Source organism: Brugia malayi (assembly GCF_000002995.4).
Source record: "Brugia malayi strain FR3 genome assembly, contig: Bm_v4_Chr3_scaffold_001, whole genome shotgun sequence".
Classification (NCBI taxonomy): domain Eukaryota; kingdom Metazoa; phylum Nematoda; class Chromadorea; order Rhabditida; family Onchocercidae; genus Brugia; species Brugia malayi.
Genome location: NW_025062477.1, coordinates 8,342,778 through 8,366,998, shown reverse-complemented (window position 1 = coordinate 8,366,998; position 24,221 = coordinate 8,342,778). Strand labels below are relative to the sequence as shown.

The window sequence follows — 24,221 nt, the reverse complement described above, 5'->3', positions numbered from 1 at the left end:
TATTAAAATTTAGTGCAGGCTTTTCAAAATAAATTACTAGAAGCAAGGTCCAGCAGTAAATCGATGTGGTTTAGAGTGAGAGAATTTTTTATATATTATCAACAGTATTTTATGCAGTTAATAGTACCAGCCTACTCGGTGATGTAATAGACATGAGTGACATGATAATGGTGCCGATCAATTTCAGGTATGTCATCTCAAACTTAACAGATGTGAGAACAATGTAATTACGATTTCGCTATTTGCAGCATATTTAGAAAGTTGTCATCACCGAATGTGCTGCAATAACAGTAAGTGACTGGCTATCGCACCTCCTTCAGCAGTTGTCGTTATTTGAATTAAAAATTATCACTAGTGATGGCATAGAGCAGAGAAGCATTTACTTCATAGGTGTACCATATAAATCTTCAGAAGATTGTTGCACAATCCATCTCTCTGCTTAATCTGGTCATTAAAGACACATAATTGTAGCATCGTATTTCTTTGTCTCATCATTGAATGTTTTTTTTCCCAAACGCATTACTATTATTATAGGTTGTGTCCATTTACTTCCCTATAAGGAATTTTGGGAGTCCTCCAAACGGTAGAAAAGTTCAAAATATTTGAATAATGCTAGCACCTTTATCTAACATATTGAAATAATATATGACAACATGTAGTACCTTATCGGTTAACTTTAGTCCATTAAATTATTTGAAAAAATGTCTAAGACATCATTATAAACAAATATAACATACTGAATACCTTGTTCAATAAGATCAATAATTATGAACTACGATAGTATCTCTATGCCAATTAGAGCTCTACTGAAGTAGTGCGCCTCAAAATAATGCATGAAATAACGATGTGTCCATAATTGGCAACTACCGTGTGCTTCATAACCGATAACTTCTACTAATTGCCCAATTATGTTAAAAGAAAATTTAGTGAACAACTGAGAGTCAGCAACCGTAAGCATGTACAACACACAACTGAAAATGTTTATATAAAAGATGACTTCAGACTTACAAAATTTTACAAATTTAACGAAGCTTAGAAAAGCTGAAAAAAAAAAAAAGACTTCGTTGAAAGATACTAAATTTGAGAACATAATTATAAGAAAAATCTAAGCACTGAAAATTTGTCCTCTAAATAAAAAGTATGATAATTAGAACAGTATGGTACTAGCAATTTTAATTCTTAAACATTTTCATATTACTGAATGAAAGTTTTAAAGATCAGTGAGTGTCAGCTGCGGTATTTCGAACGAATGGTCGAATGATATCCATTGCTTTCGATAACTCTAGAATAACATAAATTTATACGTCCTTGCACATTATAAAGCCAGCAAAACAAAACCTGAGTTAGCCACCTTCAAATCAATTTAGTAAGTTAATAGCTAACCAGCCGATCTCTACAAGAATCCTGGATGGTTCCATTTACTATTAGAATTGGGGTTTTTTTCTTTTCAAGTGTTTGAAAATTTGAAGTATATTAAAAACCATAATATTTAAAAAATTATTTAGTAGAATAAATATTCCGGTAAAACATAAGATATATGCAACCTTCACTTTCTACAAAAAATCTGAAGATATTTCATGAATGAATGACTATGCCCTGCAATAACCAAAATCTTTTTTTAATCTTATGTTGAAAAGTCCAAGAAATAATTTTCGGTTATCAGTGAATCAACAATAATTTCAAGAAAAAAAGTTTGCAAATCACCTTGCACTAAGTAATTTAGTTTTGCATCGTCCAACACTATCGATGTATTTTCTTGGCCATTAGAACGCATATTCATTATATATACCTAAAATTCAAAACTAGAACCGATAGGTTTTATTCACCAGAATATAAAAAATTTGGGACCTAATTATTAAAGTAAAACGAATAATGGAGCTGAACAGTAAGAATAGAAACAACAAGACCAATTAACTGAAAGAAGAAAATTTAATCCTCCACTAAAAAAAAAGAAATTCCAGGATAGAAAGTAATGGAACAAAAGAAAATACCTTTCCATTTCCTCTTTCCGTGGCATCCACTGAAGAAATCGTAAGAGATGATGCTAAATTAGACAAACTGTTTTATCGATTATGTCCATGTTTAAGATTTCAGAAGTTTAAAATGGCAATATATAAGAACTTTAAAACGAGTCATTTCGCAGTGCTTTTTTTTTAAAACGAATTAATCGACATCAAAATTTCTGTAAAGAATTTAAAGACAACTAACCTCGAGAAAAACTGAACAATAAAGCACTTTTTAATTTTTCCAAATTTGTTGTATAAACCTTTGCCAATTGCCTACAGTGTTCTAAAAACTACTAAAGCATAAAACCAGTGAATAATGAACACTACTCCTTAATTTGTTCCAAAATCACCGCATAAACTTTATGAACAAATAGAGTTAAAAAAGGAGAATAAAAAACTAATAGGTTGATAAAAATATTAGTTAAATTGAAGTGTTGCAAAGTAACAAACGCAAAAGTGGAACTTGGCTAAAATGAAAAAATCATGTACCTGCAGGAAGACCCAACTGTTGCATTTCCAATTCAAGATCTCGGGCTGAACATGCGTTTTTCGTGGTTTTTTCCAAAATGAATGTAAGCGCTGCTAACATTCCTTTCAAAGACTCATCATCTAAAAAAATACTAAGAGATTTCAAAAAAGAAAAAATGAAAGAAGTTGAAGGCATGTATCACACATGAAAACGTGATATGACGACCAAACACAAGTACAGAAAATTATCTAAATCTTTTTCAAAAAGTTACATGCACTGTCGTCTGCCAAATTCACAAACAATCTTTAATAAAGAAAAACACCTTCAAGCGGAAATACGGAGACAGTCCTATTTTTTAGGAAACACTGCTAACGCAGAGGCAGTCCGACGCACAGATCTATAAAACAAGAAATCTAAAAGATATAAAGCCTTAAAAAAGTACGCGTAAGAAACGTTACCGCTTCCTTTTCTCCTGTCTAAATATAAAATATACATTCTGTTTATAATATTTTAGCCATGAGAAAGTTAAGGAACATTTACCAAGAGTTTTATCAACATTGAGAACTGTTAAATGTTCATCATTCCATTCGGTTCTACCATTGATTAGACAGTCCACACAGCTCAAACACCAATTTTTGAATTTTAATACAGGCTGAAAGGATGAGCACAAGATGTGTGATTAGACTATAAATGGAAAGTAAGACGAAGATTTTTTTGTCATACTTTCCATTTATCAAAAATTTCTCAAACCCTGCATAACACTGAACAACTTCATTAGAAGAATAATCGATCAAATGTGTTTTAAAGACACATCTGAACACCTTCCGATCCTTTTCTTGCTTTTTTCAATATTCCTTGGTAATAAGATTTCTGCAAGAGGATGGAAACTACAAACTTACAAGTTTTGATAAAAAGGTCATCTCCGCCACGATCCATTCCGGGCAGTCCAAACCACCAACAAAATGAAACTTCTGAAAAAGTAAAAACTACCTGATGAGAATTTGTGAATGAATAATAACCTCTGGGAAGAAAGCCATGTCAGCTGGGAAATTTAATGTAACAAATTGCTTCTAATTGTTATTTTAAGTCAAAAGAAATGACATTAGGAAGCAAAAAAGGAAAGGAAATAAAGAGAGCTCTATCTCCACTTAAAAGAAATATCTGATTAAAATGTTCAGTAGCAGTATTTTTCTAATAGTTACTACTCCAGTTCAAAGTCAAAATCCTAAACTTAGTATACATGAAATTTGCGTACCATTATTTCATTTCAAGATGATTTCAATTAATTCAATCCAGTTCAGTGAAAAGTTATTAGTGCGTCGCTCAACTCTCCAGCCAATCTCTCAAGATTTCAAATTTTATTTTACAATGTCGATAAATATAAACAGATATGTTGCATTTAGACATTCATAACTGATTGCAATCGGAAGAATTCCATCATTCTGTGTGTAGTTTGTGAGAGAATAATTGACGTCCACTTTTACAACTAGTTTCAATCAGAAAGTTACATATTAAATTTTAGTAGAAAAGAAAAAGGAGAAAAAACAGTTATAGAGTGGTATCATTGGTAGCTGAATCACTCGATATCATCAAAAAATCAGAATTTTCTGCAAATTAAACAACCCGAACAATCCTCGGTGTTAATGAAGGACCGTGGGACACATTGGCAAACTAAGACTCATACACAGAGAAGAAGTAAGTACTCCCAGCACTTTTATCTGTTTCAATTTCTGCTTCCCCTTTTGACTCCGAACCGGCGAGAATCAATACCGAATCACAAAGCAGTATGTAATACCTGGACGACTGGTCCCACAGTTTTCACTATGGCCAGGCATAACACAGTTGGGTGGGAGGAAGATATGATGAGAATGTTGGGGAGAAGGGAGACAACTAGGATTGGTGATATAGTGTAGTGAAAGAGTGGTGATGGGAGTGTGGGTGCAAGAAGTGCGTGCAAGGGTGCCTGCCTCGTTGTTTATCGCTTTTGGGATTTCCGTGGTAATGCTGGGTTTGCTAGAGTTTGGGTGGATGTGCAGAGGTTACTTGTCTAACTGCTGCCTTTGCCTTTAACACGCAGCCACAGTTTAGGAAGTTATAGTTACTGACGACTGCATTTATTGTCATTTCCTTCACTTATACAGGCGAATTTTCTTGAAATACATGACTAAAGTGAAAATGACGTGATAGTACTTCAGATTCTTTTCCAGATAATTTTGTTTCAAAATGGTGGATTCTTTGGAAGATGAGTACGGCACTCCATCTTTATCACTGAATTTCGTGGATACGCCGGATGGCGATTCCTCCTTACTTCATGGAGCTACTCAGGTTTTGTTATGAGGAACTTTTATATCATTTTAGTTTCTAGTTGTGAAGTTTTCTTCTGAAAATGAATTTTATTTCAAGTCTTTCAAATTTCAGGATTCACAGTTTGAATTTGATCAACAGTTTACACTTCCTTCACAAGGATGGACTAGTACTCTTCCTGAAGTTGGCGGTGACCAATCGCAGGAATTGGTATTTGTAGATGAAGAAGAATTTTCTGTACCAGGACAACTACCAACACATGCGTGCAGGTATTTTTGGCAATACAAATCTATTACTTTTGCGATAAGGATTCTTACTAAAACTCAGTACTGAACACATTGGTAAGAATTCTTCGCAAAAGGATTTTCTTCTGAAGTCAAAGATGTCGAAATATTCATCAAAAAATCGAAAATTTGGGGTTTTTGATTTTAGATATTGCGGCATACATGACCCAGCTACAGTGGCGATGTGCATGGTGTGTGAGAAATGGTTTTGTAATGGACGTGGAAGTACGTCTGCTGGTCATATAGTCATACATTTGGTGCGTTCGCAACACAAAGAAGTTTCCCTACACAAAGAAGGTGCGCTTGGTGAAACAGTCCTGGAGTGTTATCAGTGTGGTTCGAAGTTTGTTTTTATCCATTTGTTGCCTTAACCTGTTCACGACTAGAAATCTCAAAACATGTCTTAGGCAAAAAACCTGATATATGTTACAAGCACTTCCATTAAACAAGAGAGTATTATATGCATGTGAAATTGTGTCATTACTAAAGGATAATTGATCATAAGAATTACTGCACTACAAACGAATTGTAGTTTTTGGAATTCTTATTTTGATTCCTTTTCATTTATTTCTTTTATTGGTGAGTGCTGAAAATGTTTTCGAAAACAAACATCAACTTGTATTAGTGTTTCTCTTTAGGCAACACTCCGCTCATAAGAAAATATGAAGTCTCTTGAGGCAAATTGTTTAGTTTCTTTCAACTAGAAGATTTAGTTCAGCATTAAATGCTTTGAAGTGTTATGATTTCAGGAACATTTTTATGCTTGGTTATATTCCTGCAAAAGCAGACACGGTTGTAGTGGTGCTCTGTCGTTCACCTTGTGCTAATCAAGCTGTTTTGAAGGACCATTCCTGGCAGGTTACAGTTTTGGTTTTATTGATGATATGATTGTTTAATTGATATCTTTGCTGGAGTTGACTTTTTCCCTTAACAGCGCTTTAGGCTGCTGTTGTTTAAAGCTTAATTTCTAACTGTACGTTCCTTTTGAGAAAGAAATAAGTACTTTTTATCATTTCTATCACTTTAGGTGGATGAGTGGAAACCTTTGATCAGTGATCGACAATTGCTGTCTTGGCTTGTAAAGATACCATCTGAGCAGGAACAACTAAGGGCTCGTCAGATAAGTGCTGTACAAATCAACCGACTTGAAGAACTTTGGAAAGTCTGTTTTTTATTCTTCACTTTACTATAAATCAACAATATCTAAAAGAGGACTAAAAGATTTTGAAATGTTATTTGAATTTTTCAGGAAGATCCCAAAGCTGTGTTTGAAGATCTGGAAAGGCCAGGCATGGATGAGGAACCAGAACATGTGCAGCTAAAATATGAAGATGCATATCAGTATAAGCGTGTATTTGAACCTTTAGTAAAAGCTGAAGCTGATTATGACCGAAGAGAAAAGGAATCACAAACACAGAGTGTTGGTCATGTTCGTTGGGATATTGGTCTCAATCGAAAACCACAAGCTTTTTTCCAATTGCCAAAGTTTTCGGAAGGAAGTCAGTGAAAACTTTATGGATTCAGTTAAAGAGTGGACATTTTATTAGTATAATATTTGCTCGATATAGCAAAAGCGAGCAGTGCTGGAGATTCAGTTACTGGGATATCTGTTTTATTATATTCATTTTGGAGATCTATACTATACAGATCGTTTCTAAATTCTGCAGGTATGAAGTTGATGTTGGGAGATGAGTTGCGCTTGAAGCATTCTCAAACTGCAGGTGGTGAATGGAGTTCGGTTGGATGTGTTATCAAAATTCCCGACAGTATGTGTAAAAATCACTTGCTTTTTAACATTTTTTTGACCAAGATATTCAACAGATTTTTAATTAGAATAAATTAGTACGAATTTTGACGACAATCTCTTCTTGAGGATGGAAATATTAGCCCAATATGGACATAGATGATCGTACTGAAATAATGTTTAATATGTCATTTGTCAGGCCTTTTATCCATTATCATACTATTATTTCAAGTAAATATTAATGGCTGTATTTGGATCGTTTAAGATTCTGGGATATAAGTAAATTATTCAGCAGTTCCTTCAGATCATAATGATGAGGTTGGGATCGAAATGCGTTTAAAGGCAGAGAATGTACCCACGGATACACGAACGAACTTTACATGTGAATTTGTTTGGAACTCAACATCATTTGAAAGGTACTCTTTTAATATGTTATTCTATTTTGATGGTATTCAGTGCTGATCTCTAGTGCTAATTCCTCTTGAATTGGGTCATGTCGCGTGTAACTTCTTCGCAAGGCTTTTATCAATCCTGAGGATGACTCACTTCCTTCATCTGATTTGTGACTTGCGTTTTTCATCTGCTCATTTTATTTATTGAAGGCGCTGATTTCAGAATGCAGGCAGCGTTGTCTTTATTGGGTCAAGATGAAGATTGTGTTTCACAGTTTATCTATCACAAGTTAATGGGCCACGATATCGATGATATTATTTTTAAAGTATCTTTGCCGAAGAGATTTAGCGTACCGGGTTTGCCAGAGCTAAATCACAGTCAAGTGCATGCAGTCAAAACTGTTTTACAACGACCCTTATCACTAATTCAGGTTCTCATTTTAATTTACCTTCGATTTTCCAGAGGTTTCCCTTCCTCACTGTTCATATCGAAGAATTCACACTCTGAGAACAGATTCACAGCTAAAGTAACAATTTGGCTTATCTGCAGGGACCACCTGGAACTGGCAAAACTGTGACTTCTGCTACAATCGTATATCATCTAGTAAAGCAAACTAATGGTCAAGTACTTGTATGTGCTCCGTCAAATATTGCAGTTGATCAGTTAGCTGAGAAAATACATCGTACAGGATTAAAGGTGGTCCTTTTATTACTTTTTTCTTTTTTTTTTTTTTTAAATCTTAGTTGAATTTAGCAATTTTAAGTTTAGCCAAGTCTTCTTTTTAGTTTCGGAATTCCTTAATTAAGTGCTATCGTAACTTATCTTTTTTTCTTCTATTGTTGCAGGTTGTCCGTCTGTGTGCAAAAAGTCGTGAAACGCTTGATAGTCCTGTTGCCTTTCTCGCGTTACATAATCAGCTGAGAGCCTTACATGGTGCAGCTGAGTTGCATAAGTTGCAGCAGTTGAAAGTCAGTTCTTAGAATTTTCGTACACAACTCAAATTGTTACATTTTAGATTAAAATTAAAAGCTAACCTGGCATCATGTTCACTATTTGAATGCTTAGCATTTCAAAATTGATAACATTTTTTCTTTAACATATACTCATTTACAAGGCCACTATTCATTTGAACTCATTTGAGTGCGAATGTGACTTTGTTGGATTCTTTGGTAATGTCTGTTGATATAGGGAGCTTTAATCAATTATTCTTATAAAAGGAAATGGTTTATTATATGGGAAGCATAATGGTGAAATGTAAGTTTGTGAAGAAGATTGATTTATATTATTTGCAGGAAGAAATGGGAGAATTGGCAGATGCTGATGAGCGCCGCTTTCGTGCTTTGCGTATAGCAAAGGAATGCCAACTGTTGACTGCTGCTGATGTTATCTGTTGTACATGTGTTTCAGCTGCCGATAGCCGTCTCTCACATATGAGAATTAAGTGAGTGTTCTGTGGTATAATGCGTAGTAAATCAGTTTAATATGTAAATGCAGACACAAATATATCAATATATGTAGCTTATTTGTTATATTGTGTGAATTAAAGATGTGTTTTAATTGACGAATCAACCCAAGCTACGGAACCTGAAGTAATGGTAGCTGTTGTTTGTGGTGTTCGGCAGTTGGTACTTGTTGGCGACCATTGTCAATTGGGTCCTGTTATCATGTGTAAGAAGGTAAACAAATATCTTAGGAAAAATTCAATATTAATTTAATTTTGTGTTTACTTCTTTATCTTTACTTCTTTTAAGGCAGCTAAAGCTGGTTTATCACAGTCACTTTTTGAACGGCTTGTTTTGCTCGGAAATCGTCCAATTCGCCTACAGGTGCAATATCGTATGCATCCTGCGCTTTCTTCATTTCCAAGCAATGTTTTTTACGAAGGAAGTTTACAAAATGGTGTTACGGAAGGCAAGCATTTATCTATGAAACGAAAGTAATCTAAATCTTTAAATAAGGAACAAAAGGGAAAGTAAACAGTTTTAGTTTACGTTATGTAACTCAGGTGTTATCTTATTTGTTGTTTGTTTCAGGAAAGTGATAAATTTATCACATATGTGTTTTATTTCAGGGGAGCGACAATTAATTGGGATTGATTGGCAGTGGCCAGTGCCAGATAAACCAATGATGTTTTGGAGTTGCTATGGCCAAGAAGAGCTTAGCTCGTCAGGCACATCATTTCTAAACCGGTTTGATAGATTGATGATATTTTTGCCATAGTATAATGGATGTTTTCCAGAAAGAGTGTTAAAGTTATGAAAAGCCTTCTTTACCATCTTTTTCCAGAACTGAGGCAGCTAACGTTGAGAAACTAGCCACTCGATTTCTGAAAGCTGGATTAAAACCGGAACAAATTGGTATAATTACTCCTTATGAAGGACAAAGATCGTACATTGTGCAGTTCATGCAAACACAGGGTGCTTTGCATAGTAAATTGTATCTGGAAATGGAAGTTGCAAATGTGGATGCTTTTCAGGTACTTCTTTTATTTTTTCTAACATCATATTTTTTTGATATCGATAAATCATCAATTCCGATGAACATATACTAAAAAAAGAAAGTAATGATATAGTTCTAGATATTAAGCTCTATTTATTTTTTTTTTTTTTTTTCATCTTTCCAATTAGATCTTTTAGGTTATCTAAATTTTTTATGACCTTATCAACGATTTCAAGGAAAACTTAACTTCTTACCGCTAGAATTAATCGGATGTTCAGTTTATTTTTTGCAAAAGGTAACATTAATGTCGTTTGCTACTCATAGCATTGTTATGTGTAATCCGCTTCCAGATTTTAAAGGCAAGCCTTGGTTACTGAAAAGCGGTAGAATTGTGGTAATCAAGATGACTGCTAGTTAGGTTTTTTTCATGCAGTGCGTTTGGTTACCAGAAAGATGCAACGGATATCAGATGTTAATTCATCATGTTACAATAGATATGTTCATCATGTTTTTAATGTTTCCATAACTTTGTGAGCATTGCTTCAGAATGTTAAAAGACTGAAGAGAAATTTTCAGGGCCGTGAAAAGGATATCATAATAGTGACTTGTGTTCGATCTAATGACCATCAAGGCATTGGTTTTCTGAATGATTCCAGACGTTTAAATGTTGCACTAACACGTGCTAAATTTGGTCTTATCATAGTCGGTAATGCAAAGGTACTATCGAGACATCCACTTTGGAATTATTTATTATCAATGTTCAAAGAAAAGGGTTGCCTCGTTGAAGGGCCTCTCAATAATTTGAAACCGTCACCAATTACACTTTCCAAACCGCGTCGTATTCCTAATATTATGAGTGTAAGTTGTTTGCAAAGTTCAAATAAAACTGTAAGAAATTCAAAGTTTTACAGTATCGACGCTCTCGTGAAAATGGGTCGTTGCTTTTGGAATGTATGAGTAATATTGTAAACTGTATAATCCAATATGCAAAAAATTACTTGTTCAATTTTGCAGATGAATCGTTTCATTCCACGTGGAGTAGTTCTGGCGAAAGATATGCAGGGTAATGCATTTGGTACTCGTAATCGAGATTTGCGATCGATACAAGATCCATTCGCAGCTATTACTCACGGTCAGTTGCGACCTCAGAATGGGATCAACATCCCAGTACCAATACAGATGTTTGTGCAGCCGCCACCTCATTACTACCCACTTCATACACGTCATGGCGATTTAAATTCTGTTGATAGTACGACACGAAATCGTAAACATTTAGAAGGAATAAATATGTTTAGTTCGCAACAGTCTCAAGATCCCATTTATATGCAGCAGCTCGGTGAAATGTCTGGTGAGTCTCGTTTCTATTTGCAGGTTATTTTTAGAAGTCCAAATCTTGGCTAAATTGCATTTTTCTTTAAATAACGCATTTTCAGGTATATCCCAGGATGTATCGGATTGGACGCAATCTCAGACACAGCATGGTGCTTCTCAAGGAGGTGTTCCATACAGCCAGGTAAAATTTCATGATGTTGTTTGATTTTTATACGCATTAATGCAGTTAAATAATAACTGTTGTATTGTCCAGAAATATTTTCAACGTAAAAATCATATGAGTTAAGAATAGTCTTTCTCTGGTATGTATCCTCCAATTTTAAAAGTTGATTGCTTTGGTTAATATGTATTCATCGAAATTAATTCTGAATCCCATAGCAATAAGTCACATTCTGAAAAAACTGCGTAAGACAGATTTGGGATTCAACTTTTAAAAGATTTGATACTCACTATTTTTACTGTATTTTTACTCTTAAGAGTTTTTTTTTTTCAGGATCAATTATTGGTTAGCCAAATGGAATCACTTTTTCTGTCACAAGATGCAAATGCGGAAAATTATAATTTCGGTGATGTAAGCCAGTATTAATCAAAAACAGAAGCATATGATTATATGAGGCCTGGAGCAGTAAAATGCTGATTTCCTGGATAAGCAATCAGTAAAACAGAAGCACAGCCCAATAGTTGGGTTAACATCCAGCAAGCAGTATTTCGGTTAATCACTACTAATATCGAATCGTTCGAGAAGGCATTATGGAATGAATTATTTGAAGCTGAAAATGAAGTTTTTCTTTTGATCGCTGAAAATTTTCTTCTATGAGTACAATTATACGAAAGATATGCTTCGCTCAATAATGATAATTTTTTGCTGAAATGCTGTTCCAATGATCGTCTATTTTTATGTACTAAGTGATCATTTATTCATTTTTTGTTATTTATGATAGTACATTACTACATTTAGTATATCTTTTGATAATGGTAATTGTGAGATTCACTATTTAAAAATAATTTAAACTCTAGGTTACTTCAGGTTATTTAATATAGAACTGACAATGAGTGGTGATTACCATAAATCCTAGATAGATATTTTGAGTGTTTCAGTTTACAATATAAATAGTTCTAGCAGATCAAAGAAAACCTTGTACTAGCTAATCCCTACTCAACTAAACTATCTCTTTTGCATATTAAACCAGCTATAGTTTATTTTAAGGAGTTTTGTTTTTTGTTTCAGGACAATGTTTAAAGCAGTTTTTGAAGGAGTTTAGCATATTGAACTATTTTAAGGAGGCATTCCACACTACAGTTCAGTTAATTTATAATAGTATTGTTTCTTGTCGCTAATAATTTATTATTATCTTCTATCGTGTTTTGCATGTAAGTTAAAATTTTTTAGAAAGAATTTTTCGTAGTTTTATGAAGTTGAATTTAGTATGTTACATTTAAAAAGGCCGTGTTTCATTCTCTTCATAATTCTTGAATACTCATAAGATTCAGAAATTCGTATTTTGGCATAGTAATCCATTTTATCTGCTATGTTATTATTTGTTTCATTACATTATTTCCCTACATTTGTGCCGTATTTTTCGAAAATCTTGTCTTTTTCTAAGTAAAATCGAGTCGTACTTTTAAGTACAGCGTTTTGTATGACTATCAGTGATGTACTTATAATTCATAAGTATTGCTTTCGATAGTTCGAAGGGTTATTTGTGACAAAATTGCAAGAGGGCATAGGTAAATCAGTGCATGTTTTCGACTGAGAATGGTATGTGCTGTTGAGACTTAGGACATGTGCAGAAGACTTCAACTTTTTGCATTTCATTTGAAAAATATGAACACGTTTTATCAACATAGCTCTGGTTATTTATTCGTGAATCACTATCTAAATAACTTCAAGTTTGCTAGAGATTACTATTATATACTTATTAGTTGAGAACCAATAAGATTATTGGATATATACAGATGATTAGCTGTACAGGTAGGTATAAAGGTATATGAATATCGCACTTATGAGGTAGACCTACGGACGACCTGAGTTACATTATTCCATCTTTTCTTATTTTTGGTACTTGAATGTTCGAATTTTCTACATTGGGCAACGACATTCAACAAAAATCATTGAGAAAGTTTTGAAATTCTAGACAAGTTACACCATTAGCATAAAATTTTATATATTAAAACAAAAAATTTTTTTTATCCAATAGCGGATAGCGAGGATGAACAAAAGTGAAGAGTGCACGGTTGAATTGTACGTGTGTATGAGCAGTTTGGGTTGAAGAATGCTTAAGGTTTTTTGAAAAAAATGTTTAGGAAGTGAAAGACGTGTTCTGGAATGGTTAAACAAGGTATCCGAAATCGAAAGAGGAATAGTATCGCTATAAAGAAGAAGGTTGGACTTTTTGATTTTAGTTATGACTACAGCTAATGTAACATTGAGATCTCATTTCGCAAAGTGGCTGACTACTTAATGGTCATTGCTTTTGAAACGCTCTAAATGACTTGGGGTGCTCTGTATTGGTAAAGGCAAACTTCTCTTTTTGAATAGATAAGTGGAATATTATATTCTTCCGTTCCAGATAGAGTTAAACTTTGAATTTCGCAGGGTGAAACTCAAAATTACGTGTTGGCTGAATTTGATAAAAGAAACGAGAACTTCTGCATATATTATAAAAGTCAGGGAATTGTAAAAGATGATGAGTGGGATGCATTCATAGCAGCTTTAAAAGACGATTTACCGACGTCATTCCGTATCCAAGGAAGCAGCAAGTATTTCAGTTTTCTTGTCAGATTTTCAACTCATCTAACTGTTTCTCATACAAAACACAAAAGACTTCGTTGAAACCGTTTACGGGAGTGCGTACATATTGTGTACGTACTATGTAACGGTTATTCAACGTGCCAAACTGGGCATACATTAATTAGTTCTTTATTAATAAGGATTCAACGAAAAAATATTCAGTGTTATAATTACAGAAAAGGAAGCAAGTGTGTGCTTTGAAATTTGCTTTGAAATTTAAGAACTCTTGTTCTGTTCGGGTCACTTGTTGATTTTATCCCTAAACAGTGCTTGAAGTTTATGGGATGTATTTCTTTCCTTAACTAGTCACTTTTATAATAGTATCGTGATGATAACTTTTGTTCTTTTTCTTTTGAAAAAAAAAATGTATAATAAGTTGGTGTAACTTACACTACAGTTTTAGACTTGTCGCTTGTGTCATTAGTTAAGTCCTTATTTTCGGATAGAAAAACACTGAAATTTTATTCACATGAGTCATTAGTGTAGTAGAATATTTTTCGTACATGCTTTCATATCTAAATTGTTAGGTTTTTGAAATCATTCTACTCTTTTTCTAAATCAGAGGGCAGTTACCCAAACGAATTTTAGCGAAGCACAATCTTTGATCGAATTAATGAATAGCCATTATTTCGAGCCCATGAAACAATGGGAAGATGGCGACACGTTTATACCAAAGCAGCTTTCCTGGCATCCATATGCTTTCCAGACTCCAATATCACGTGCCACATTACGTAGTCGACCACTGCTGAAAAACTTCCACAATTTTCTTATCACCGAGGCTGAACTGGTACGATAGTTTCAATATTCATAATTACAATAATATTAATTTTATTAATGCAGGTTTGGGCAAGGGTTTATATGAAATGAAATTGGTGCTTAGAAATATTTTTAGAACTGAATGTTTAACTGCAAACAACACTCACTCTAATACAAATATCGCATCAACGGTTTGAAAATTTCCAGAATGCATTTTTAGGGTAATATTAGTCGACAAGAAGCGGTTAGCATGATCCCTCCACTTCTGCTTGATATAAAATCGCATCACAAGATTCTTGATGTGTGTGCTGCACCCGGAAGTAAAACTACGCAGATTATAGAAATGATGCATTGCGATGACAAAATACCTGGTATTTCGAGATTCAAATTTAAAAAGTTTTATTCAGTTTAAGATAGCATAACATTTCTGATGTATCATCATTTCTCTTATTGCTGAATAAAACAAAATCTAACACCATGGAACATAGTATGAAATAGTATTTTTTCAGTACGGTTTTATTTTGTTAGAAATTCTATTCTTTACTACGAATGTAAAAAATGTATACTGATGATAAATTTCGCATATACCTTTTCAATATACTTTTTTAGAAGGCCTTATTGTGGCAAATGATGTTGATAACTCACGTTGTTATTTGCTGGTACATCAGGCTCTGAAAAGAATGCCAACATCAAATTGTATTGTAATCAATGAGAATGCCGCGTTTTTGCCGAATTTATTAATAGATAAAGTAAGTTTGCATTTTTGTAAATATTTGATGCGTTACAAATAATTTTCCTTATATTTTCAAAATTTTGAAAATTTGTGATTTGTTGTTTGAATTTCTTTTGATTTTGACTAAAATATTTTCACCCTTACTTTAAATTTTAAAAATTCTGGAGTCCTACCAATTAATTTTAAAAATCATTCTAGGAAACATCAGAACCGTTACTGTTTGATAGAGTACTTTGCGATGTAATTTGTAGTGGTGATGGAACATTCCGAAAAAGTCCAGATATGTGGCAATCTTGGAATCCTGTCAAGGTTTATCATTATCCTTAAAGACTATTACATTCGTTTATTTGTGGCGTCAAATAGGTTAAAAATTTATGTTTGAGGAAATTTTCAGGGTTTGGGTTTGCATAAGCTTCAGATTAACATTGCTCAACGTGCTGTACAGCTACTTGCGGTGGATGGTGGATTTTTCGTGATTTTTTTGTCGTTTTTAAAAATGTCGTTTAAAAAAAAAATGTTATTACATGAAAATACGTCTTAATTTTTTATCGCTTTTTTCAAGCAGCGGATTTTGATTTTGTTGTGTTAATAAGAAGATTATATAATCGATGTTACATTGTTACTTTTTGTTTGGTGTAGGTCTTATGGTATATTCAACATGTTCCTTAAATCCTATAGAAAACGAAGCAGTTATTGCATCCTTACTTCGTTCTAACGCTGGTGCCTTGGAGCTTATTGATGTTTCTCAACAGTTGCCTCAGCTGAAGCGAATGTCAGGACTCTCGAAGTGGAGGGTAATCAAACCATATTTTATTTTGCATCTGGCTGACTGTAGTCTGCAATACGATTTTGGTTGTTAATGCATTAACAAGTGTATATTTTTAGGTATTTGATAAAGCCATGCGTGAGTACAGTATTCTTGAAGATGTAATCGCTGATCAAAGGCGCTACTTTACTTCATCGATGTTTCCCCCAAACGATGACGAAATTCGGAATTTTCATTTGGAACGCTGGTATGTGTCTTATATAAATATATGCTAAAGTCTTAGATGTGAAGCTACTTCACCGTGAATTTAGTATATTCATAATTGATTTCATTGTTGACATGTGTACTGGTCTAATGCAAAATGAAAAATCGGCGATATCCATTACAATAAAATGACGAACACTTTAATAACGCGTCATCTATACAGCAGCAGCAAAACACAACTGCACTGTTTGCACTCGCTCGACTGTTTATGAAATTTAAATTGTCATTTTTTACAAGAACTCATGCTTCACTAAACAGTGGATAAATTTCTAAAAGCAAGCAATAGACTCATGAAGAAGGAACAGTTTTTCTTGTTTTTCCTGTTTTCAGTTTTCGAATATTACCACACTTGCAAAATACTGGAGGATTTTTTGTTGCAGTGCTGAGAAAATTAAAACCGCTTAACCAAACTGACAAAACTGCTTTCAAGTGAGTTTTTTTTTTTAATATGTAACTCTTGTCGAGAAGTACTTTTTGTTTCTTCATGGATGCAAATTGGTGAATATTGTGAGTGCACTAGATTTAGTCTTTAAAAAATGCGTTGGTTATAGAACATTGCATTTTAGACCAGTATTTAGTATGGAAATTGTTGCTTCATGAATTTGGGGAAGTTTTTTGGATTTTTTCAGTTTGCCGTCAATGAAAAGGCATCAAACATTCAAGGAAGATCCATTTGTATTTCTTGAAAAAGACGATAGCAGATGGAAAGATATTGCGTTGGTTCACACAACAGTATAATCCTGATAATATTAAAACCTCCTGCTTCTGTTTTCTTAAATTTGAATTATTGGGCATGAAATTATATAACACGATTTTAAATGATAAATCTAATTGTGTTCAGGAGAACAAAATCTCCAGTTTGTCAGTTAGGATAGTTTTTCAGGAGTCATTACGGAATATCTGAAATGTTCCCTTATCAGAATCTTTTGGGTAGAACTGCTGAACCAAGTAAAAAACGGACGTTATATTTCGTAAACAGTGCAGTTAAGCAGTTTCTTCTCTGTAATCAAGATAAGGTGGCTTTTTGATTTTTCATTTGTTTTCATCTTTGTTCAGTTTCGGTTCACAGTTTTTCGAAATTAATTGCATTAATTATCAAATACATTAGAGCTTACTTTTTTACCTTTCGAGAATTGACATTTCAAGGCGAGACTGTCTGATTTGGAATCGATTTATTGTGTGTTATGATATTCGTGTAGATTTCAGGTAAAAGTGATCAATGCAGGGATTCGTATGTTTGGGCGAGTAGAAAGCAAATATAATCTATGTCAATTTCGGATACTGCAAGACGTTTGTCCTTTGTAAAATTATAATGTTTTTACACTTTTAAATATGTCTTATTGGGAAGAAAAATCTTTTGTCCATAAAGTAATAGAAAAAAGCAATTGACTTTTCCAGGGTATCAGAACAATTTTGCCATATCTGGGAAAAAGGACAGTTGAAATTAGCGTAGAAGATATGTGCAAAATTTTAAAAGTTGAAGATAGAAATGGGAATTGTCAAAGATACGAATTGGAATGTGATAAAAAATTTCGCGGCATTTCATCTGGAAGTGTCATACTTGTGTCAGAATATAATGGGTATTTTCTGTTGTTGATTTCTTCAAATAATTTTGCTCCATCGAAGCTCAAACAATGTAATATGTATGAATGTTTCAGTGCTGTAAATTCCTACCAAAACATTTTGTATTGTTAAATTTCTAAGTTTCATTCCTTCATAATTTGTTTGAGAAGTTTTCTAATTAACTGTTCGTTCAGAAATTTCTAATAAACTGCGTATTTCTTAGATTGAAACAAGTTATTTGTGCTTGGGTAGGAGTCAAGACTCTTGCGCCGTATGTTAGCAGAGAAGAAAAAATTCATACATTGCGTTTGCTTAATTGCGATACCTCTAAATTTGGTTAGTTTCTTTTCTCTTCCCTTTTGTTTTTTTTGTCTTTTTTTTTCCTCTATTGACATAAGCATTGATTAAGTTAACACTATTATAGTGAAAATATACTGTCAATAAAGAAATTAACCAAAAAAAAGTAAATTTCTTCAAGAAGAGGTTATGTGGACCAAACGGCAATCGAAAGCAGTTTGTGATAGAGACAAAGCAGTGAAGCGCAAAATTCTAGAAAAGTCAGGTGGAATTGAAGGAGAAGCAAAAAAGTTAAGCAATGGGCATTCAGGAAAAAATGAAAAAAAAGGAAAAGAAGACAAACCAAGCGATGCTGGTCTCAACGGAACTGATGATAAGGTGCAAAGTGTTCAAGAAATGTGACAAGTTGTTGATTCATTGAAAATTTTTCCTCCTTTATTTTTATTTTTGTTATGAGTTCCACATGTCTTTTGGGTTTACAGTGTCAAGCAGATACGATGTTTTTTCCATCGTTGTTGTTGTTATTGTTGTTCATGTTGTTAAATTTTTAGTTTGGACTGTACCTATGGAGTAATGGATATGTTTGAATAAATATATAATGGGATTGCACATATGTTGAGCTGCCAGTCTAGTTTAATTTCCAATACTTTATTATCATTGTAACTGTTTCAAAGTGATTGCACTATGTTAATATTCTTTTAATCAAGCCTAATTATTTTTTAGTTTTACTTTAGCCTGGGTGTTGAGGGTGATTTATTCTTTTAGTGACCAGTGTTTTTTTGATTCGATAATAATCTCAACTTTGTCAATTTCAGATGAAACGAGCAGAATCTAGAGATGAATTATTCAAGAAGTTAACTTTTGGAATTAAAAAAAGCCGGCTAGAACAAAGAAAGGAGGAAAGTACGTGTAGTTTATTATTTTCTTTAGTCAGAGACATTGTTATATAGAGACCAAAAGGGTGATTGGAGTTCCTCATATTGGTTATAGTTGAGATTTATTGATGAAAGTTTAAGTGAGGTTAAAAAAAAAACAAGAATTGAGACATACAGATTTGAAATTATTACAAATTATTAACATGAGTTTTAGCAGATCACGGTTTGTCGCTTTTACGAATCCTGCCAAATAATTACAAAGAAGAATACAAGCGAAATAAAGGAGCAAGTAGTGAGTCAGGCAGCGGTTTAGTAACATCTGGAAAAGGTTATTAATCTTAAAAAATTTCTTCCGACTTTGTATGCCAACTGATTTAAGTGGTATATAGATATGTATCAGCATGATTTTCAAAACGCTAAATTTGCTTCAGAAGTTTGCGAGATTAACTACCCAAATTTTTTGCTTGAGTGTATGAATGAAATTGAAAAACTATTGTAAGACTATACCAGAAACTCCATAAATCTATTTTATTTGTTTTTGCCATAAAAATTATTTGTTGCTTTTCTAACTTACTATTGATAGCTTATATGTTACATTGTTTTAAATTCTCTATTCAGAACCTGAAATTCTTGGAGGACTTAAAAATGTTTTAAGGAAGAAAAAATGCAGAAGTCTAGCTGTAAAGAGAGAACAGGTGAGGGTTATGTTTTTTTCTGTGAAAATTTCAATAAATTGAAATTGAATGGTTTTGTAGTTTCTGATTATCTATATTTAGATTGCTTGTTTGCGCAAATTCAATCGCATCTTCGTTTGGGGTGATAATGTTCCTGATCCTGTGATACAGTTTAACAAAATTCACGGATTATCACATGAACTTATCAATAATTTAAAAGAATTTGGTATCACGGAACCAACTCCAATCCAGATGCAAGCGATTCCAGTAATGATGCAGAAAAGAGACTTATTATGTAGCGCTCCGACAGGCTTGTTTTCCTCCAAGAATTTTCTTCAGTAGTCTTGTCTTTTCTTCTTCTTAAAAATTAGTTATATGTTAATTAATTTGCTTTCACTTTTCGAATTTATTGTTTTTATATGTCATGTTTGTGGAGGAAGCCAATTTTGAAGAAAAGGCTTGTTTTTCAGGCTCTGGGAAAACATTAGCTTTTGCTCTGCCGATTATTTCTAATGTTGTACATCGCAAACATCATGCAGCAGAAGGCCAATACCATATGTTGAATGCTGTAGTACTTGAACCAACTCATGAACTTGCTAAACAGGTCATTTAATGGCAATATTCTTTCGTAATTGAATTACGTTTTCATCCTAAATCAATTTTTTCAGACATATGTCCAGTTCCTGAAATTTTCTCAGAACCTATCCGTCTCGTGTTTTTTTCTGCAGGGAGACGAAATCCCGGAAAATGGTATCTATCTTTAAGCATTTAAATTATGTGCTATTGCTAGAGATTTTCTTGTCGCTTTGAGTTAAAACAGTATTTGTTTTTTATTGATCCCATTATTATAACTACCTGAAGATTGTCTACTAATGATCATCAACTGATTTACTGGTAAAGCATTTTTTTTAGGACGCTGTTTATTTGTATTTAAATTAGTTTAGTGGAAGTTGACTCCAACATTTATTTAAGTTATAGCACCTTCCTTCAACTAGTATTTTTAACTTTTTACAGCAAACATCGTCATTTCCACACCAAATAAACTAGTTTATGCTTTGAAGAAAAACAAGATATTATCAAATGGACTGAATTGGCTTGTCGTTGATGAGAGTGATAGACTTTTCGACACTACAGAAGGAGATGACAGGTGCTTTAGGAGTCAGGTGAAAATAATTATATTGTTTTAAATGTGATCCAGATTTAGAAAATTGTTACAGCACTCACTGATACTTCCTGATCTCCTGTAAGACATAAATTATTTGCAGCTTGCTAAGATATATCAAATATGCAGTGAAAGTCCTGTGCGCCGTGCCTTTTTTAGTGCAACATTTTCATATGAAGTTGAAGATTGGTGCAAAAAGAATCTTAACGATGTAGCTATGATTTGTATTGGCTCACGGTGAGAATATCTTTCATTTCACTGGTCAATGGTTTTGTAGTTTATCAAAATTTTATGGAATCATTTTGTCTAAATTTCTAGAATTCCTAAAGTTCGAATTTATCCGGCGATTTATTTGGAGATATTTTAAGTTTGATTTTGAAATTTGAAGTTATCATTATTATCAGGATAACTTTCCTCATTCTGTTAGTAAAACAGCTGTGAATGAGGACTAGAAAAAAATTTTTAAAAATTTACAAATGAAGTGGTTTTAGAAATTCAGCAGTTAACAGCGTAAAACAAGAGCTGGTTTTTGCTGGATCAGAGCATGGTAAAGTTACAAGTCTAAAAGCATTATTTCAAAACAGTTTCAAACCTCCAGCACTCATTTTTGTGCAGGTTTTTTTTGATTTTTTTTACTGTTTGTTTTTTATCCTGGCAATTTTTCGATATTTCCACAACTTCCATATTTTCGAGAATTTATTCTTGTAAGTTGTCTCGTTTGAATTGTTACTTTTTTTTTCATACCTTACGTGAGTGGAATTTAAACTAGTCATGTCTTCATTGCGTAATATCTCTTTTGTATGATAATAAGGTTTTTTGACAGAGTAAATTGCGAGCAAAACAATTGGTACCAATTATAGAATCACTTCAACCACCAATCCCAGTAAAAATGATTTCAAGTGAAAAGACAGAGGCTGAGGTAATCTTAAATTTCAAATTTCATTTCGACATAACTCTACGGCTGCTTATCTGTTGTCGATTATTATAATAATTCGTTAAAGAGTTCTTCAGTTTGGAAAATTATTCTGCTTTTGTAGCGTGAGTCAGCAATTGCCGAATTTCGCAATGGACAGATTTGGATTTTAGTTTGTACAGACTTGATGGGTCGAGGATTGGATTTAAGCGGAGTAAATCTCGTAGTCAATTTCGATCTTCCAACTTCTGTTATCAGCTATATCCATCGAATAGGTGAAATTTTTTTTTAGAAAAGGCAACATGAAAATGATGCTATTTAATGGAACATTTGTTTTTAAATGATTTTTTTTTTATTTACTTCTCGATTTTAAGTTGCTACGCATCAACTTTATTCTCTAGAAATACTTTATACTATTAAAAAAATATACAGTTTTCCAGGGAGTTTTTTTCAACAGTGTGATTTTTTGTAATCGAATAATCCATTAAATCTTGTCAATAGGTCGAGCAGGGCGAGCTGGGCGAAGAGGACATGCAATCACATATTTTACCGAAAATGATTTGAGCTTTATCCGTCCAATAGCAACAGTTATTAAACAAGCCGGTTTTGAAGTTCCAGAATATACATTAAGGATTCGAAAGCCGACAAAGTAATATTGTCGCACACAGCACTTTCATTTTTGTGAATAGATTCAATTTACTAGTTTGAAGTCCATTCCGCTATTATTTTCAGGAAAGAAAGAAAAAAGTTATTGACACATGCTCCCAAGCGAAGAAATATTGGATCTTTAAAAAATGCAGGTGAAAAGAGAATGAAAGAAGGAAAAAAATCAAGACGATAGAAAAAAATGGTTCTTTAGTTGCATTAGAAGTGGTTGATATTTGAATCCATTTATTTGCTTTTGTTATTCTACTTAATACATTTGAAATTATTTTATTGAATTATGTATTTAATTGAAGAAATTTAAAACATTGTAAGTCTACTCCATTTAATGTTTGAGTATTCAGTGCTAAATTATACTTCGTCAGTAAACTTTAAGCAATATGTTAATATTGTTAAGCTTAATTGAAGAATATTTTACGCTAAAAAGTAATGTAAAGTTTTGTTAACTGTTTTTGACATTTTTTTTCTATTAAAGTACTTGGATATATTATGTGTTATACGATTTTGATTTTCAAATAGTTTTATTTGAAATAATTCCAATGAAACAAGTCAATGTCAGAGTCTCATCAAGCCAGCAACATTGAAATGCTTATAAATTAGAAAATATGCTTTAAAATAACTGTTAAAATTAATGAATAACATATATTTGCTTTTTGATATTGTCTTCGTACTCTGTGTGTAAGGTTATTGTGTTCAATGCTAAATATAGAATTTCCTAGATTAAAACTTACAGTTACGTAACTAAGCTGTCTAGAAAAAAAATTAAATCCGTTTTTCCATAAAATTCGTTTTGGGTGTAGTGAATATAGCTCGGAAATATGGAATCAGAATATAGCGGGAGATATGTCTCACAAACTTGTGGTGGAACTTTTTTTGGAATTGGCTCTGGTTTTAATATCTTAATCTTAAACTTCATTTATCAAAATAGTTTATGTACAACACATGTGGTAAAAATCAAAGCAAAACTGGTGTTTCCCGTTACAGTGCTCAGTTCTATATTCAGTTTTCATGTTATTCTTTCGAGAGCAACCTTCGCTTCGGTCATATCTGGTATTTTGTCTCGAGATCTTGCGACAAAATAGGGTTGACAGAATTAACAATGAGTTATGCATTTTTTGTCAGGATTTTAGTTCTGTTAGAATTTATACGGACAAGAAATGACAGAAAAAAAAAAAAACTAAATTTAATGCCTTGTAGCATATGAATTTAAGCATTTGTTTCTTTTTTCTGAACATCTTTACCTTATTCTTTCTAGATCGAAGATGTTCTTAGCTAAGTGCATATCTAATTTCTACACTGATATTTGTTGTTTTCTTTTAAATAATCAAAGTCCTCGACTTAATGTGAGAATTCGGTGGCCTTTTTCTCTCGATATTAGTTATGCCAAGGCACAGCATTATGCCTATGATACGCAGACGAGAAATTCAGGCTGCAGATGAACGATCAGATTAATCAGTTGACATATCTGCTCCCTTCTCTTTCTCACTCCGTTCTCTTCACTGAGTTGTTCACTCTGTTGAGGAGGAACTTTTTTCGTCATCCTCAGTTTTCAACTATTCCTTGTAGTTCTCTCGAAATAATGAATCCTTGAGGGGTAAAGCAATTCTTGTCTTCTTTCTTACACGAATCATTACAGTACTGGTTCATTATGTGACAGTAGTGTATGTATATTTTTGTATATAATTTTAAAACTGATCAAATATCTGAAAAGTAAATTTGTTTAAGTAAGCTGCAAGTGCAAAAGAACAGGCTTGAGAGGTGAGTTATTTTTCCTGCTGCATGATATTCACAAG

The 24,221-nt window shown here is 33.1% G+C and overlaps 3 protein-coding genes across 4 annotated transcripts; 2 read left to right on the top strand and 1 right to left on the bottom strand.

The window, feature by feature from the left end:
• Positions 1 to 1,217: 1,217 nt before the first annotated feature.
• Bm12893 (Uncharacterized protein) lies at positions 1,218 to 3,733 on the bottom strand (the record flags this gene model as incomplete). Its single annotated transcript, XM_001901220.2, has 8 exons — positions 1,218 to 1,282; positions 1,705 to 1,789; positions 1,992 to 2,044; positions 2,209 to 2,289; positions 2,496 to 2,615; positions 3,016 to 3,127; positions 3,375 to 3,446; positions 3,731 to 3,733. 8 exons carry the CDS (start codon positions 3,731 to 3,733, stop codon positions 1,218 to 1,220), a joined length of 591 nt encoding a protein of 196 aa, XP_001901255.1.
• A 965-nt stretch (positions 3,734 to 4,698) lies between these two features.
• Bma-smg-2 (Uncharacterized protein) lies at positions 4,699 to 11,557 on the top strand (the record flags this gene model as incomplete). The annotated part of the gene is made up of 20 exons (XM_043080445.1): positions 4,699 to 4,800; positions 4,894 to 5,048; positions 5,212 to 5,406; positions 5,813 to 5,921; positions 6,091 to 6,225; positions 6,313 to 6,562; positions 6,731 to 6,829; positions 7,112 to 7,223; positions 7,423 to 7,630; positions 7,750 to 7,896; positions 8,046 to 8,168; positions 8,493 to 8,641; positions 8,747 to 8,876; positions 8,952 to 9,099; positions 9,272 to 9,389; positions 9,487 to 9,676; positions 10,216 to 10,497; positions 10,654 to 10,987; positions 11,073 to 11,152; positions 11,465 to 11,557. The coding sequence occupies 20 exons, from the start codon at positions 4,699 to 4,701 to the stop codon at positions 11,555 to 11,557; spliced, it is 3,159 nt and encodes a 1,052-aa protein (XP_042936379.1).
• A 1,740-nt stretch (positions 11,558 to 13,297) lies between these two features.
• Bm6672 (Uncharacterized protein) lies at positions 13,298 to 22,606 on the top strand (the record flags this gene model as incomplete). 2 transcript variants are annotated; one of them, XM_043080443.1, is made up of 29 exons in its annotated part: positions 13,298 to 13,354; positions 13,568 to 13,731; positions 14,351 to 14,549; positions 14,739 to 14,889; positions 15,131 to 15,271; positions 15,460 to 15,560; positions 15,646 to 15,712; positions 15,891 to 16,045; positions 16,137 to 16,270; positions 16,612 to 16,710; positions 16,911 to 16,997; positions 17,165 to 17,297; positions 17,488 to 17,571; positions 17,680 to 17,861; positions 18,068 to 18,180; positions 18,323 to 18,519; positions 18,957 to 19,044; positions 19,231 to 19,344; positions 19,635 to 19,711; positions 19,793 to 19,985; positions 20,161 to 20,294; positions 20,359 to 20,440; positions 20,705 to 20,853; positions 20,956 to 21,089; positions 21,344 to 21,467; positions 21,676 to 21,771; positions 21,890 to 22,040; positions 22,267 to 22,414; positions 22,498 to 22,606. In XM_043080443.1, the coding sequence occupies 29 exons, from the start codon at positions 13,298 to 13,300 to the stop codon at positions 22,604 to 22,606; spliced, it is 3,663 nt and encodes a 1,220-aa protein (XP_042936377.1). The 2 variants fall into 2 exon arrangements, with proteins under 2 accessions (XP_042936377.1, XP_042936378.1); XM_043080444.1 differs by lacking the exons at positions 13,298 to 13,354; positions 13,568 to 13,731; positions 14,351 to 14,549; ... (11 more) ...; positions 18,068 to 18,180; positions 18,323 to 18,519.
• Between the last annotated feature and the right edge of the window lie 1,615 nt (positions 22,607 to 24,221).